We start from the raw sequence: 16,129 nt of genomic DNA on the forward strand, positions 1-16,129 counted from the left end.
TAGAGAGAGAAAGAATTGTGAATATTTTAATAGGGATGGGAAAAAATGGTTGAGTGTATTAAGAGCATCTCCAATGCAAATAGGTCAGCCACTCTCTCTCCCTGCCACGTCAGCAGCACTAAAAATCCACCTGCCACATCAGATTTAGGCCAGCCGCAATAAAAATAATTCAAAATATACTACATTTACGGAATTAAAATTACGATTAAATTACCGAATTAAATTTACGAGACATATATGGGAAAATTCATTAATTTTATTTAAATAAAAAAAAGTACATTAACTAAAAATCAAAAAAATTACATAATAAAAAAAAATCCGGGCTTCCACACACGAGCCACCGCCCCACTCTACTCCTCACTAATTTATTAAAAAAATACATTAAAAAATGTTAGTATGCCTTGAATAAAAAAAATACATGTTTCTGTTTTAGGTCTTAATTTTGTATTGGGCTAGTTGTTGTTGTCCATCGCTAGATGTTGCTCTTGTACAGAAATTTAGAGATAGAGAAAATCGCGTTTATATAGTTTTTCAAAAATTAAAAAAAAAAATTTTAAAAAAAATAAAAAATAGCGCTGGCCGATCGGCACGCCACAATGGCGGCCAGCGCATCGGCCAGCGCCACGCCATCGGCTAGCCCACGCCGAAATTTTGGCCGATTTCCCGCTGGCCTACTCCAATGGTTCGGCTAGCCGACCGGCTAGCGACGCGAATTGGCTAGCCGGCATTGGAGATGCTCTAATTGGAGAGAGAAAGTTTCCAAAAAAGGAAATATGTCATCTTGGTTGGGACAAACTAAATAGGAAAACGTGTCATCGTAAGCGGGACGGATGGAGTATCTGGATAACAGTCAAACAGTGCATATATTAACTGTACACTACAAGAAGAGGGTATAATAGTAAACTATGTACAATCAGTTATAGCGTGTACTCAGCTACTCCCTCCATCCGCTATTAGGAGTCTCATTTCTTGGCGACATGGATTTTAAAAAATGTTAAGAAAAGTGTGTGAAATAGGAATCTTCACTTGTATATATTAGTTTTAAATGAAATGCAAGTAGAATGAGTTAGTAGAAGGTGAGACTCTATTACTATTGTAAAAGTGAACCGGGACTCCTATTCGTGGACGATTAAAATAGCAAAACGGGACTCCTATTCGCGGACGGAGGAAGTACTATGGCGGGACGAAATTATTTGGTACTCTCACCCATCTATTTATGATGTCCACCTTTCATGTTTTGTTTATTTTTTAATTTGAAAATAAAGTATTTTCTCTTTTTTTTTCATTAAAATATTTAATTACATTTTTTCTCTTTATTCATTCCACCTAACAACTTCTTATTAAATTTTGTATCAAACGTGAATATGGACATCTAAAATGGAACAAAAGGAGTAGATTGGATTTTCTTGATTTACCTATTCTGCCCCTATTTCTCAATACTTCATTCTTTCGGTCAATGCAATTTTAAAAAGCGATGTTTTATGCATTTAGTGGAGGGGTAAATCTTCATTCCATGCAAATGATCATGATATTTAAATTTTTGGATTGTTTGATTAAAGCATTAATTAATGTTATTCATGTTCAACATTCATAAATGAGCATTCATTGGTATGTCCGTTGAGATATAAAAATGTTTCAAAATTATGTTGATTGGGATATAAAAATATTTCAAAAGAACTCTTAAATTTTATAAAGTATTAAAAGATGGTACTCCTTCCGTCCCAGAGAAGTTGGCATACTTTGAAAATGCCACGGGATTTTAGGAAGTTTTGTTTTGTGTGTTAAATGGACAGAGAAAATATAATTTTTATATTCATGTGAGAGAGAACTTTTTCCAAAAAGGAAAATGTGACATCTTTTGTGGGACAAACTAAAAAAGAAAGTGTGCCATCTTTTGTGTAACAGAGGGAGTATATGTCTAATACTAATAATATCGAGTATCATTGAGATTAACGAGCATATGCTCCCGCATGGGTAGCAGGTTTAAACATATAATATCGAGTATTATCGGCATTAACGGATATACCCGCAAGGGTAGCATCAACACACTTAATTCTTAAGCCTGCATTTGTATCTCAGATCAATTTATCCTGACAATATTTACATGATTTAAAAAAATATGAATCACTAGTTACTTATACGCACAATATATCAAGATTAGTGGATTTCTAGCATTTAAATGTACTCTATGGATATGAAGCCGCACCAAGCATCACGTCCTCCATTAGCTTGTAGCTTGCTTCTCTGCAAATTGATTATCCAAAACATTCGCGATTGCACGTTCTCATAATCGTTTAGATACATGTACCTTAGTTCAACATCTAAATGCTGGAAGAAAACTAAATAGCCAGAAACTAAAACATAGCATCACCAATTCCTTGAAACTTTTAACATCCTCCAGATTATAAACAGATCACAAACTACTTACCTGTACATGAGTGCAGATATAATATGTACCTCACAGGCCAAGCCGATTTATACTAATGCCAGCAACACACTATATATGCCTAGACAATAAACCATGAATCCCGCAGGAACAAACCCACACTATTCTTCTGCACGATGCATGCTGGGGATTCTGCAACTGGTGCCTATTTACAGAGGTTGAATATCTGGTGGCACATACCATTCTTAGATAATGTCAAGCAGATTATGTCAAAACGGATCCAAAACTGCAAATTCTTAGGTGCATCTATATATAAGAGCAATCTGGTCATCACGCTGAAGGGACACCATTCGCTTCTCACCATTCAATGTTCCCAAAATTCAATGGTCAGATGGATTATACAGCCAGACCATGCTTGAACACACCTGTGAGATAGCATAGCAGCTAAAATTAAAGTGCTCTCCAAATTACATTATTTACAGAGATTGAGAAATTCATCAATAATAGAACAAAAATAGACAACAAAAATACATTGGAGTATCATGTTCGTGAACACATGCGAACTGACATGATGGAAAAAGCAGTAATTTGCAAAAGATGTTCGGGGGGGGGGGGGGGGACAAAAATAACTACCTAGATAGAGACAACTAGCAGTCATCTGGGCTCGATGATGGAGAACTCGGGACATTAGCATCTACACCATATGCGATTGATGAAGTGACCTCTCCTTTTGAGTTTAAGGTCTCTGGCTTCATACTTAGCATTTCCTCTTTTGTAAGGATTAAGAGCTTGCGGACCATGCAACAAAATTCCCTGTTTTCAAGGAGATACCAGAAAATATGAGCATGCGATGATTATAGAAGGAATTATAGTGAAATCAGTATTCTAAACACAAATTTAAATTATTTGACATGTTCCAGGTAATATCTTACGCCCAAGGATCATCTCCTACAAGCATCATGTCATCCTCATCATCAGTGTAGACAACTAGCCAATTCTTGTTCCTAGCCTTGAGTTCACCCTTAAATTCGAAGAGATTGTCCAACTCAGAGATCAATTCATCATAGTTGTTGAATTTGGCCAGATCCACAGACCTACCAAGGGCGGACCCCTGCTTTTGAACCTGAAATCACAAGACTTTCAGAAAAAGAGGAATGAATAAATAAGCATTCCTCCAAACAGAAAATATCAAGCTCCAGATGAAAACCTTGGTGCAACTCCTTGTTGAACCAGAATGACCTATCGTTTCTCTCTCTGGCACTGAAGGATGGAGGAATTGGAATTGATTCTCTTGATCACTGGCAGAAACTCCATGATCTCCCACTTTCAATCCCTTTGATTGATATGACCTTTGATCTAATTCAAATGTGGAGAAATGACGAGAATGGCCCGAATTTTGAGTAAAACCAGATGGGTTTAGTACATTTCTATTTGACATTTCTGGCTCCAATGATGAAGATTTACTTATGAGGGGGATACCAAAGAGCTTGCAGTTCCCTTCCTTTGGCTTCATAGCACCATGTTGCTCTGCAAATACAGGCTTTGGCATCAACTCTCTTGGCTGAGAAGGCCTCACCTGAAGGTATGTTGAAACGGGTGGGGGCATCGACCAGTTTGATCCCTGATTGTCACCTCTAGGATCACTAATCATGGGAAAGTCTCCAAAGGCTCCATGTCTACCACCCCCATGATCAAGATAAGAAGCGTCAGTGCCCTGTACATGATTCTTCATACTAGAATCCATCAGATTAAGTGAGAGGCCAGAAGGCATCAGAGACCAAATATTCCCCGTTAAGCTAAAGTTTGCATTGCACTCTTGTGTTTGTCTCTTTGAATTTTCTTGATTGCCAAGAGGCATACTGAGATCACGGGACACATTAGTTTTCAAAGCAAATCCTGATAACAAATCTGTAAATGATGACTCGGAGCGCCCTAAAGGCGACCAGTTATCTACTCCATATCTTCTTGAAGCAGAAACATCAATCTTCTCGTCTTCCAGTGAGGGCTTCCACACAGATGACTTTTCAGAGGAGCCCAACTCATTATTCTCAGAGAAAGTCCCTCTCAAGGTCAATGATTCTTCACCTTGCAAGACCAGTGGGAACCCATTGTTAACAGGTATAGGGTCTGCAGTCAACTTTGTAGGACCTGTATTGCACCACAGTAGATTAGGTAAGAGATCCACTCAACAGCTGATAAAAACGTTATATAGCTCTAACAGAAGTTCCTCCAGCAGAGAGAAAATAGAGAAAAAAAAAACAGACCTTCCCTAGTAAGCACAGAGGAATCAGAAGATGAGAGTAGGGCACTTGGTCGAGGCCTTTTTGGTCTGGGCACTGGAACATGATTCAATGCAGGAGGAGAAAGTGTTTGTTCAATTTTCCAGGGTGAAACTCTCTCAGGTCGAACAATTGCTGAAGTTTCATCCCACCGCACCTTAACAAAGAAAAATGCAATAAACTTAACAGAATGATGGGTTGAAAACATTAATAATGGGATAGCAGGAGTCTTGAATCCTAGTCATCATTAGAGGAAAAATAATATACCTTAAGGCATCTCCATTTAGACTCTTGCCACCTATTTGGATCTGCATCCTCGGTACCAATAATAGTTCCAGTAAACCTATGCATTAACATCGGAATAAAAATTTCACTCAAGGCTCATTGAATTCTTTGTTGAGGTCACAATATGCTAGCATGCTCCATACCTCTGTTCTGGAGCTTCTTCACCTTCGAATCTCATTTTAAATCTCATTCCTATTGAATAATTTTTTTTAATAGAGTCCATGTATTGATCATATGGAACAATAAATTCAGCTGGGCTTGTCCTGTAACAGATAACAAGACATCATAAGGACATAGGTTAGCATCCATACTGACCACACACACAAGAATTCAACATTTAATCGACACTTGACAAAGGCGAATGAGATTATCGATAACCTATCATTAAAAAGGAAAACAAGACAGAAGACAGAAACCCTCAGCTGCTTCAAAAACAGCAGAGACATGAATGGGCTAATTGACCAAGATACTAGAGACACAAGTCAATCATGAATCATGTCACATACCTGGGCTTATAATAAACGGTGAACATGGTATTGGTCTGAATAGCATGCCAAGCTGTTGCTAGGACGCCAAGATGCATGCTGTGGCTAGATATGACAGATGATGGAACATTACCCTGTTGTCTCATGGCACGCCTAACTCCAGCACGTAGCTCTCCATCCTCTCCTCTACAAGTTCAGCACTCATTTTTAAATTATGTATACATTAGTAAAATCATTATACAGCAATATATAGAGCAGCATCAAACCTCAAAAAAATGAAGGCATCCCCAGCAACCAGCCTCTTTGAACTAACAAAGATACTCCAACCACTCTGAAGAAGGTGCCTGCGTGGTTGACCTGAAATTTCAGAACCAAAATTAGTGCAATTGCCCTACACAAGTGAACATTTTCCAGTCCAAAGTGAAAGTTATATCAGTGAACTTATAGCACAGGTTGCATTCAGTTGTCCGTCTTGCTTTAACTGTGAACTTAGTTTAGTAGATAATTTATGTACCACGAAATATATGCCTGAACCGCCACTCTTGTCCATGCAAATCTTTGGCCACTAACTCCTGGGTTGGAGGTTGCCGTGACATGTCCTATCATAGAAGACAAAACCTTATAACTAGCAGTAAAAAAGATCCCCAGGAAGTGAACGTCACTGAGTTTAGGAGGCGTCATCCTAACCAGTGGTGGCAAACATTCATCAGCATGCCGTCTGAGCACTGAGAATCCACCATGAGTGCTTGTATCTGATGCAGTAAGAGTTTTACAAAAAGAAAAGACACGGAAGTGTGGCACAGGAGGAGGAGGTGGTTCTTTCCTCTCTACATTTTCATCTTGCTGCAACAGAAAATCTAATTAGTAGTACAAAATAACCCACGGGACATTAAAACTAAAATATGGAAATACACAGCATGTACATTATGCAACACAGATCAGCTTACATCAGTTTCAGGCATCAAGGTAATCTGAGCAAACACTTCATCTGTATCTGCTTCGGCCTAATCACCAACCAAGCACAAGATCATAGTAAGTCATGAATCACAAGAGCCATAAAACAATTTATACCAACCCCAAAAAATCCAATAGCTGAAATTACAATTCTCGCAAATACTTAGACCAAATTATAGAGTACCTTCAACTGGACATTAACGACTCGGCAAAGGATCTTAGGAGGAAGATTGTACACTGGCATCTGCTGGTCCGAGCTCTGATTAGTGGATGCCTCCACCTACAACCAAGAACCCCCAAACTATGAGCAGAGAGCTAAATAAATACCTTTCCGATTAGGAAAAGCTAACAAAAGAAAAAAAGGAAACCCATATTCAACAACCCCTCAATTATGATTCGAAACTCAATAACTAAAAATTAAGTCTAAATTAGATCAACTAAAGCTGCAAGACCCAAAATTAAAATTAAAAAAAATAGAAACAGAACAAAAGGGAGGGAACCTGTTCTATGTGCCCCTGTGGGAAGTAGAAAACAAGTTCATTTTCGCGCGGCACCGTCACCAGCGGGCCGGCGCAAGCCTTCCACAGCTCTGTGTACAACGCTTTCTCAGCATCCACTGCCAAAACGAATGAGAGAATTCAGAATATACGCCATCAAAATCGACAATAATACATCCAGAATTAATTACCTCTCCCCGAGTCGTTGTAGCCTTTGATCAAAAGCTCAGAAGAATCCATTAGTTCAGGCGCCATAATTCCAAGCCAGATCTCTCATTTGATAAAAACAATATAAATAAATATTCCACCGGAAGAGAAGCGGAAAAAGGCAAAAATCCGGAGAATTATAGGCTAGCAATCAGGATTATAAACGGTAAATATTAGACAAATTGGGAGCATCTGTTATGAGAATTGTAGCAAAGCAAGGATATCGTGAAGCAAGGAAGCTCAAAAGGTGTGGGCTACACTGTGAAGTAATAGTTGATGAGATAGAAACTAGAGGAGAGAGAGAGAGATTGGTCATGGGCTTCAAGACAACAAGAGCGTTGTAAACGGGTGATGTTTCCACCCATACTTCTTTATTTTTCTACTAACATTTTTATATGTATCATACGGTGTCGTTTTTATTCTCACTGATTAAGTGATGATGCAATCGCCATTAACCAGCTAATTTTTATATATGTTGTACTAATTTTCATCCTCTGCAAAATCAGATTAAATTAATAGTTTAATAATTAATATTTGAAGTTTAAAGTAAGTATACAAAATCAGAATTCATAAAAAGTAGAGAAATTTATAGGCAAATAACTAATCTTTATTTATACTAAAATAGATATATGGAAAATATATGGAAAATATAGTGTCGAGGATGAGTTTGTGTGACGAAATTGTGTTAAACAACGAAGCATTGTGTCTTTTGCTCAGAATATAAGACGAGAAAATAAATTTGGGGCAGTAATATCTATGAGAAATAATTTAAAATTGTATTATATGAAATGATTTAAAATTGCTCAGAATAACGACATTGTTAATTATCATTAAATAAATTATCTTGAGAATTGGTCGCTCGTATTGATAGGACGGAGTGTTTATAATTATAACATAACTTTATTTTTATTACTATATTATATTGTAATGACATAATGTTTTATACTTGATAGTTGAATCTGTGTTTAATCTTATATTTGTCGAACGTTGCATTTTAATAATTACTAATGTTGAAAAGAACTCCAAAGAACCCAATAAAGAATGTAAAAAGAAATGTGTTTATTGAAGAAATTTGAATCAAACGGCAAGCATATGAGAAAATGGACTGTCACACTTTGTATATTTTGGTAAATTTCAACACCAAGAACCAGTTTCTTGAATGTTTTCTCGCAAATTAACAATTACCCATCTCACAAGTTTTATGTAGCTGTTTTACAGCCTGAGAAGTCAAAACTTTCAAGTAATTAAGAAGCTCTCTATCCTGTCTGCCCGGTAATATTTCAAACATAAATAAAGGTAGAGAAGAAAGAAGGACCAAAATCTAGATTTAATGCGTAGAAGAAATTTATCCCCAAAATCTACTCAGCAATCCTTTCTTGTCTTTCTTCATCCTGTTCTCCAGTGACGGGAAGTCAATGGAATTGTAGGCAAGATCCATTATAACTGGATTGCGCGGGACTGCTTGAAAGGCAGGCGGGAAGACTGAAATGCTTGGGATTGACTTTGTAGTAGGATCACCAACAGCTGATTCATAATTCTCCAGGTTCTCCATTAGCAGCTTTTCAAGCTGAAGCAACAGAGTACATGGATAAAAAGTCATCTCAGGGTAACAAAAAAGATTGTAGAGAAAACCATCCCTAAACTCAAACATAAGAAAACCCACCCCAGCCTAAACTTGAACCCATCCCGACCCATACAGAGACCGGCCACAGAAATCCATTCATAACTCTTCTCTTATTTCACACAGTTAACTCTTGTTGTATACTAGAACTTCACAGCACAAACACTACCCACTTAAAATATAAATATATTTCAGATACATAAGTATAAGTACCGTTTCTTGGGCAGGTTGTGGAATTATCACAAAAGTTCATTTGATAAACTCAAGCACTGATAACTTTATCTCTGTTTCTGTTTAGTTTATGGGTGTAGCACTGATCAAGATTATACATACTATACTGTACGTTTGAATACAGAATCTCATTAATTCAGGGTTCCTGAAAATAGTAGGCCTAGGCAAAGAAATAGGTGAATTTATTTAGGAAAGTATTCAAAGGAAGTAACAAAGTACGATATTAACTTAAAAATTCTAGCTGCTGTGAATTCAATTTTCAACTAATTAGTTTAAAAATTTATTCAAGTAACATAGGCCAAAAGATAAAGTACAAATCCTCCCGACCAACAAGTTAGTTAGTACAAGAAGATATACCAGAATCTCAAAATCATTAACTAGTTTCCAGATTGAACCAAGGCAAGGCAAAGCTATAAGTTACAATGCATACCTTCTTGTCATTTCCTGTTAATGATATACTTGAGATCTTTTTAGAAAGATTTTCTGGAGCCTTCTCCTCCTCCATAACTCCTGTTGCATGTTCTATGCAAATGTTGGATTGACAGTCATTGTAAAGCATCTTCAATTCCTTGATAGCAGCCTGTAATAAAACAACTATTGTTCAAGCAAATTGCACCGGCCACATAGCAATAAAAAGTTCAATGAACTATGCTACTGCAAATGAAAATCTCCCTAGTCCCTACTATATTTAGTAACAGATATTAGGCCACCATATGATTAAGGAATAGTGTTTCCCCACTAAATAAAAAGGAGTTTTCACTACAACAGAGCATAGCCAATAAAGGAAACATATTGTCAGATGGCACTGAAAAGGAGTATACTGAAGTAGTAGGGAATGCAATGCAAGCACCTGGTCAGCTTGGGTCAAACTCTGAAGCTTCTTTAGAGCATCATCAACTAAGGAACGAGCTCTGCAGAATAAAGCATATGCTTCTACCCTCTTTCCAGCCAAACTATAAGATTTTGCCAAGTAAAAGCACCTACAGGAAAGTGATGAATAGATCATTACCCAGAGGATGCCATTCAGAAACAAAGGTGAGCTAAGCAAAAACAGAAGGCTAATTAGGGATCTTGAAGATGCTATACAAAAAGAGCTAGGTATTTACTATTTCTATTTCATAGGAAACAAGTAAATACGAAAAATTAAATCTGATAAATAAAGTGCGACAACTATTTCATAAGCCAATAAACCAACAACTGTGAAATGGTTACATAAACAACAAATATCTTTACTGCTATCACATTGAGGATTGGTACAGTATTTTACAGTTAAGTGGTGTACCATTTTTACTTTATGAGAAAATTAATTTTCTGGATACCAAAATGAAACTAAATCAACATGAAACATAAACTGTCTGGAGAAAAAAGAAAGACATGATAGACTCCAAAACATTACAAGGGCCAAACCTTTCTGCTCGGAAAACTAAACTTTTCAGTTCACATTCTTCACCGAGGGCCACTTCTTCTGGTTTTCTGTCTCTTCCCGAACTAACCAGATCAGAAAGATCAGCAGCATTCTGTTTGAAGAAGAAGCTGCTTAGTTTTTAAAAACTTAATTAGAGCTAATATTAATATGAAGATAGTGTCAGTCTTTAGGTACTCACCTGTAGCAGGAGATCATACAACCGGACAAGCTCTTCAGGTTTTGTAACCTTTTCATTTTTGTCATCACGAACCTTACTGAGCTTGTTCTTTGCAATGTGCACAAGCAATTGGTTACGTTCGATTGTTCTCTCTCCTAGGATAGCACCAATAGCTTTATCAAGGCCACTCAGGTCATCCTTAATGCTCTCAGAATTACCTGTGTTAGCCTATAGCAGAAAAAATACGGTCAAACACTTCAATGCATAAACCGTCACACGTAGAAAGTACATGGGGTAAGTAGAAATCACATAACTCAAGCAGAACTCACCAAGTCATTCCTTATGCAGCTCCTGGCTTCACTATAAGCAGCAAATATTTTGTCAAATATGGCTAGTTTTTTCTCTGCAGGTACAGAATCCGCTACTGGAACATTAATATCTTTCTCCAGTTCCTGGGCTGATAAAAAAAATCAAGCAAGAGGATTTTAGATTTGGTATTTGCGAGTTTAAGAATTTATGAGGATAATCAGAGCAGTAATGGAAATCGATAAAATCCAACTGGCGTATGTGCTGCACATACACAACTGAGTATACATCATATGAAAAATAAAATATAGGCTTTAGGAATATGAATATATATGCAGAGCTTCCCATACATAAATGGCATGCAAACATAAGGCTATAACTTCCACTATGAGTTCTATTCACCTTTAAAATCTGTGTTAGCCTAAGCTCAACCACAACAGGATAATTGAAAACAAAACACTAGGCTGATCAAATGGAAACTAAAAAATGAGTTAGTGCTAGGTGCATCCAGTAACTAACTTAACTAAGGAGATCCTGGAAGCATGATCATCCATAATGGCACAAAAAATGAGGCTTCACCATGGGTTCCCAGATACATGGCTTGGTCGTCTTATATAAAAGCCATACAAACACAACTCTGTTAGCCTTTTTCTGTCATGCCATAATGCATCAAGCAGGAAAAGAATGGTTCAATTGCTGCAAACATAATATTGACTCAATTTTTAATTATTAACATTAACACAATTTCTAAAACATTGCAATTGCAACATCATATTTGAATCTTTTGCAATACAACATCTACAAGTTTTGCAAATGAAATCGTACATGCGACAAAATTCGTCAAAAAGAATCGAAGGATGTTGCAAAAACAACTAAACGATGATGTTGTAATTACAGCATTTCCAAAGTCATATAGTAATTGCGATTCAAGGGTTTTGCTCAAGTCCACTAGGATTTGTTCATGTCCACGCTCCACGGTACTTATGATACATCTAAAAAGCATGTACCTTTGAGTATGGCCACCCGAATCTTTGCATTTAAAATGGGAAATCTGTGACCAAGCCAATGAAATTCAGTCAATGATGCCGCTTGTTGAGATCGGGCTTCGGCCATGACCGCCTGGTGATGATGGCAAATCAAATTACCAATAACAATACACGGAATTAGAAATGCAGCAAGGATACAAAACTTGAAAAGGACAGAGCACACTGCTTTGAGACAGATTCGGGTGTGAAGGAGCTGGCAGTTAATAAATATATATCGTATGCTGCCTTGATGATATAGACTCACCTCCAATTTAGCTTTAAAAAGGTCCAGGGCAGGCCCTTCCATTTCTCCTATATGGACTAGTTCAGAAGTCTGTAAATTTGACTCCCCAACTTTGTGTAGACAATATCTTATGCTAGGCTCAAGTTCCTCAACCCGCTCCCGGCATAAAACTTGGTTCTCTAGATCTCCATACTTTCCAAGTTCCTCATACACGGCCCTGTCAAAATGAAGGAAGTTAGCCATCAACAGACAAGTCTTCATGAGAGCAAATACTGCGTTTTCCGAGAAAGCTTAAATTTTTCAATGAAGCAGTAGAAGAGATGAACTAGCAAAATATGCCACTAAGGCCAACTTCATAAGTCAAAAGAAGAACCATTTATTAATATTATTTTTCCAGAAACTTGAGATTAAAATTACCTGGCACTTTTGAAGCACTTTAACGCGATGTCCCAGTGTTCATCTCGCTCGAATAACAAACTCCCTTTCATATAAGAGGCATACGCCTGGATATTACACCCAAAAAAAGCTTCTTCATAAGAAAAGACATATTTTTGTAAAAACTCCAAGCAACCAATATAGACTAACTTTAAATCCTTAATGAAAACAAAATTATGGGAAATACTGTAAAAAAATATGTGGCCTACACTGCTTGGAACAGAAACATAAAAGTGATCCTAAAACTGGGGACACTGACAAGTGAAGTCGTGTCAAGCACCCCCCTGCCCTTCTTTCTTGGCCCCAGCTTCTTGAAATAGAATATAAATTTTTGCAGAAGACTCAATCTGATAAAACTGTTTGACCTATTTATATTATAATGTTCTTGAAACGCTTGTGGAGCCACAAGATTAATACTACTAATATAGATCATAGCTCCATAAGATCGTTTTTCAACATCCAGCTATATTGCCACAATGTCGTTTTTCAACATCAACTAACAGAAAAGATGAAACATCTTCAAGTAAAGATGTGCTTGTACAGCATTCGCTAATGTATCATTATAGTAGGGAAGGCAGAAGATGGCCAAACAAATCATCCATAAGTTAGCACGAAATAATAGGAGCATATAGTAAAAGATCTGATTCACACCTCAGCTTCCAGAGATGTTCTCGAGTCTCCCTTGATGGCACACAACTCTTGAAACTGGGAAGCCCATTTTACGGCCTTCTTTAGCCTGCCAATGAGGTAGCTCCTCTGCCGTGCATTTGGGCCATCTGGTAAAGTTTTCTTTTCCATTGCATGGCTCCATGCTCTTTCAGCAGCATATAGAAGCAAATGTAGAAACCTAGAACGAATTCCAGGAGCCTTAGAAACTAAGAGAGATATAGGTTGAAAATCAGTTTTCATTGCATGCTTTAAATGAACAAGAAAATGAAACTTAGGAGAACAAACTTGTCCTTTTAATGCCATATTTATGATAGAAAACTGCATCAACTGATCATCTCAGATGCCGGCAGGAGGATCAGCAAAGATTAATGCAGCTCCTTAGTTTGTTTATGATGTTAATGCTACTTAACTACTACTATTAATTCTATTATCAATAATTGCCTACTACTATTCTGTAGGATGCTTATTACAGCACGCAAGAAATGCATCAACCTACTTCAGGATCAGGATATAACTAAATCTATAGCTAGATGTTGAATGGGAAGTCGTTAACATACATGCCAACCAGCTGCACACCGGAATTTGACGAGTGTTTTTTTGCTTCTCAGCCAGAGAAAGAAAAAGCATGTATCAGAATTACCTCCATAAGGAGGACCACAGCCTCAAAAGAACGTCTCATTGAGAGTGGCAAGAGGACCATAGGTTCAGGAATTAACCAGTTCGTTGACACTAAAAATATAAATGAAATGCAATTACAAAGTAGTACCTGACTTCAGTAACAGTAGATGACGATATGGCTCTCTTGGAATATTTTCCACGGCCATGGGTGAATTTCAAGGACTTGTACAATCTCCGTAAGCGTGCAGTGCAGTACCTCCTGAAAAATCAAATTCAAAATTCAATATATCCCAGTGATAATAACATCAATCTCAATTCCCATAATGCTCAGAAACCTTCCTCCCAGCCAAACAGCAGATCCCCAATAGGTACATTGCATGAGTAAGCTGAATTTCAAACAAACACGACTTGACACTACCTGTAACGAGCGTAATCACTGAAGCGCAATCCGTGCTGCATTTGTGCTGATTTCAATAGCTGCAGCACTGCGAAATTCACGGCCAAAATAAGAAATCTAATCCACACACACATAGATGAAATGATCCGTACAGAAGGAGAGGGAACCACCATTGATAGAGAATTTAGGGTTACTAATCTGATCCGGGGCGGATGAATCCTGATCGATTTCCATCCTAGCAACGTCGTCTCCCTTCGCCATCAATTGAATTTGAGATAAGTGAGCGCCGGAGATAGATTAAAGGTTGATGGTAGAAATGGGGCAAATGGTGGAATATTCCGGCCAGTTACACGGTGCGCCGGCGGGGGCTGTAGCAGGGGCGGATTTTGTGAAGGGGTTTAGTTTTGTGTCACTTGATGTCCGCTTCGACTGTTGATTCCGTACAGTGATTTACGACTACGAGTAGTTAAGCGGGTTGGGCCAATGGATGGGTTGACACTGGATTTGTTTTAAGAGTTAGGACCAAAATTAGTCCTAAACATATAATCATTTTATCTTTTTGGTTCTAAATTTTATCTTTTGGATTTTTTGGTCCTTTAAGAAATTTGATCATTTTGGTCCTTCGTCAATAGTTACGTTAAAAACTAACGGTAAACGGCGATTTTGACCAAATTAAACTTTTTATTCTGATTTTTAAGTAACTAATTAATCTCCTAATTATTTTAACAAATATCCATTTAAAATTAGAATTAAATCTAGGATTTTTATTTTCTTGGCGGAGGCGGGAGTAATGGCGGCTGGAATTGGGGGCTGAAGAAGACAGATAGATGAATCATCGGTGGCTAGCTTCACAGCGGCGGTGGCCTGAGCAAGATAGTTTGCGGACTTTTTGGGGGCGAATTGGAATTTTGGAGGGATTGTGGGGATTGTTGTGTGAGATTTCGGTGGGGATGGCGTGGGATGCCTCGGGTACGAAGGTGGTGGGCTGGGGGTAAGGGATTTGGAGATTGGGGTCGAAATTAGGGTTGGATTTGGGGCGGTGATGGATGGGAGTTAGAATCTTGATGCAAATTGGAGTTTTCGATTTGGGATTCTGGTTTAGGTAGGGCTTCGATTTGGGTGTGAGTCTGCTCACCCATGAGAATCTGTTGCAGCGTGGAGGGGTAGTGAGGGAGAGGGTGTCGGCGGCGGTGGGTGGGAATTATGAAGGAAGAAGATGAAAGATTAGAGGAATAAAGAAGAATAAATTAAGAGTTTAATTTGGAGATTAATTAGTGACTTAAAAATCAGAATTAAGAGTCTAATTTGGTCAAAATTGTCGTTGACCGTTATTTTTTAACAGAACTATTGACAGATGACTAAAATGATCAAATTTCCATATGTGCAGGACCAAAAAATCCAAAAAATAAAGTTTATGACCAAAAAGGTAAAATGATCATATGTTTAGGACCAATTTTGACCTTTAATCTTGTTTTAATTTAGGAATGAAGCCAAAATGTTGCACCATCTGTCTCACAATACAAGTCACATTTTGTCATATCGGTTCGTCCCGAATCCTATTTCACTTAATATCTCTCACATTCTACTAACTCACTTCACTCATATTTTATGATAAAACTAATATTTAAAAATGGGTCACATATTCCATTCATTTTTTCAATCTACTATTCATTACATTTCTTAAAATTTGTATATACACTAAATGCGACTCTTGTGGAACGGGAGGAGTAGTTAGATTAATTGAGAATCGAAAATTAAGGTTAGATTTCGGTGTAGGTTAGAGTAGTTGTTAATCGAGGATCGATTGGATGAACCGAAAATTTAATTAGAATTAAGTTTTTATTCCTGTATTCATTTTAATAGTTTCTGTCAAAAGAAACCATAAAGAGTCGTTGCATATTTATTGT

General features: G+C 37.5%; 2 protein-coding genes across 2 annotated transcripts; both read right to left on the reverse strand.

Moving 5' to 3' along the window:
• Positions 1-2,255: 2,255 nt before the first annotated feature.
• LOC125197074 (auxin response factor 2B-like) lies at positions 2,256-7,444 on the reverse strand. The gene is made up of 15 exons (XM_048095773.2): positions 7,078-7,444; positions 6,890-7,005; positions 6,574-6,669; positions 6,383-6,439; positions 6,123-6,278; positions 5,950-6,034; positions 5,702-5,792; positions 5,457-5,621; positions 5,094-5,213; positions 4,933-5,008; positions 4,651-4,822; positions 3,594-4,534; positions 3,319-3,509; positions 3,020-3,199; positions 2,256-2,811 (listed from the first exon to the last, which is right to left on the reverse strand). The coding sequence occupies exons 1-14, from the start codon at positions 7,139-7,141 to the stop codon at positions 3,034-3,036; spliced, it is 2,496 nt and encodes an 831-aa protein (XP_047951730.2). The 5' UTR covers positions 7,142-7,444; the 3' UTR covers positions 2,256-2,811; positions 3,020-3,033.
• Positions 7,445-8,186: 742 nt separating this feature from the next.
• Positions 8,187-14,675, reverse strand: LOC125197075 (uncharacterized). Its single transcript, XM_048095775.2, has 13 exons — positions 14,393-14,675; positions 14,244-14,310; positions 13,974-14,084; positions 13,190-13,385; positions 12,521-12,606; positions 12,125-12,320; positions 11,842-11,953; positions 10,858-10,985; positions 10,550-10,756; positions 10,353-10,462; positions 9,796-9,925; positions 9,376-9,525; positions 8,187-8,660 (listed from the first exon to the last, which is right to left on the reverse strand). The coding sequence occupies exons 1-13, from the start codon at positions 14,481-14,483 to the stop codon at positions 8,439-8,441; spliced, it is 1,806 nt and encodes a 601-aa protein (XP_047951732.2). The 5' UTR covers positions 14,484-14,675; the 3' UTR covers positions 8,187-8,438.
• Between the last annotated feature and the right edge of the window lie 1,454 nt (positions 14,676-16,129).

The sequence above is a fragment of the Salvia hispanica genome, chromosome 4 (assembly GCF_029641045.1).
Source record: "Salvia hispanica isolate PSC_SH4W2 chromosome 4, Shi_PSC_v1, whole genome shotgun sequence".
Lineage (NCBI taxonomy): Eukaryota > Viridiplantae > Streptophyta > Magnoliopsida > Lamiales > Lamiaceae > Salvia > Salvia hispanica.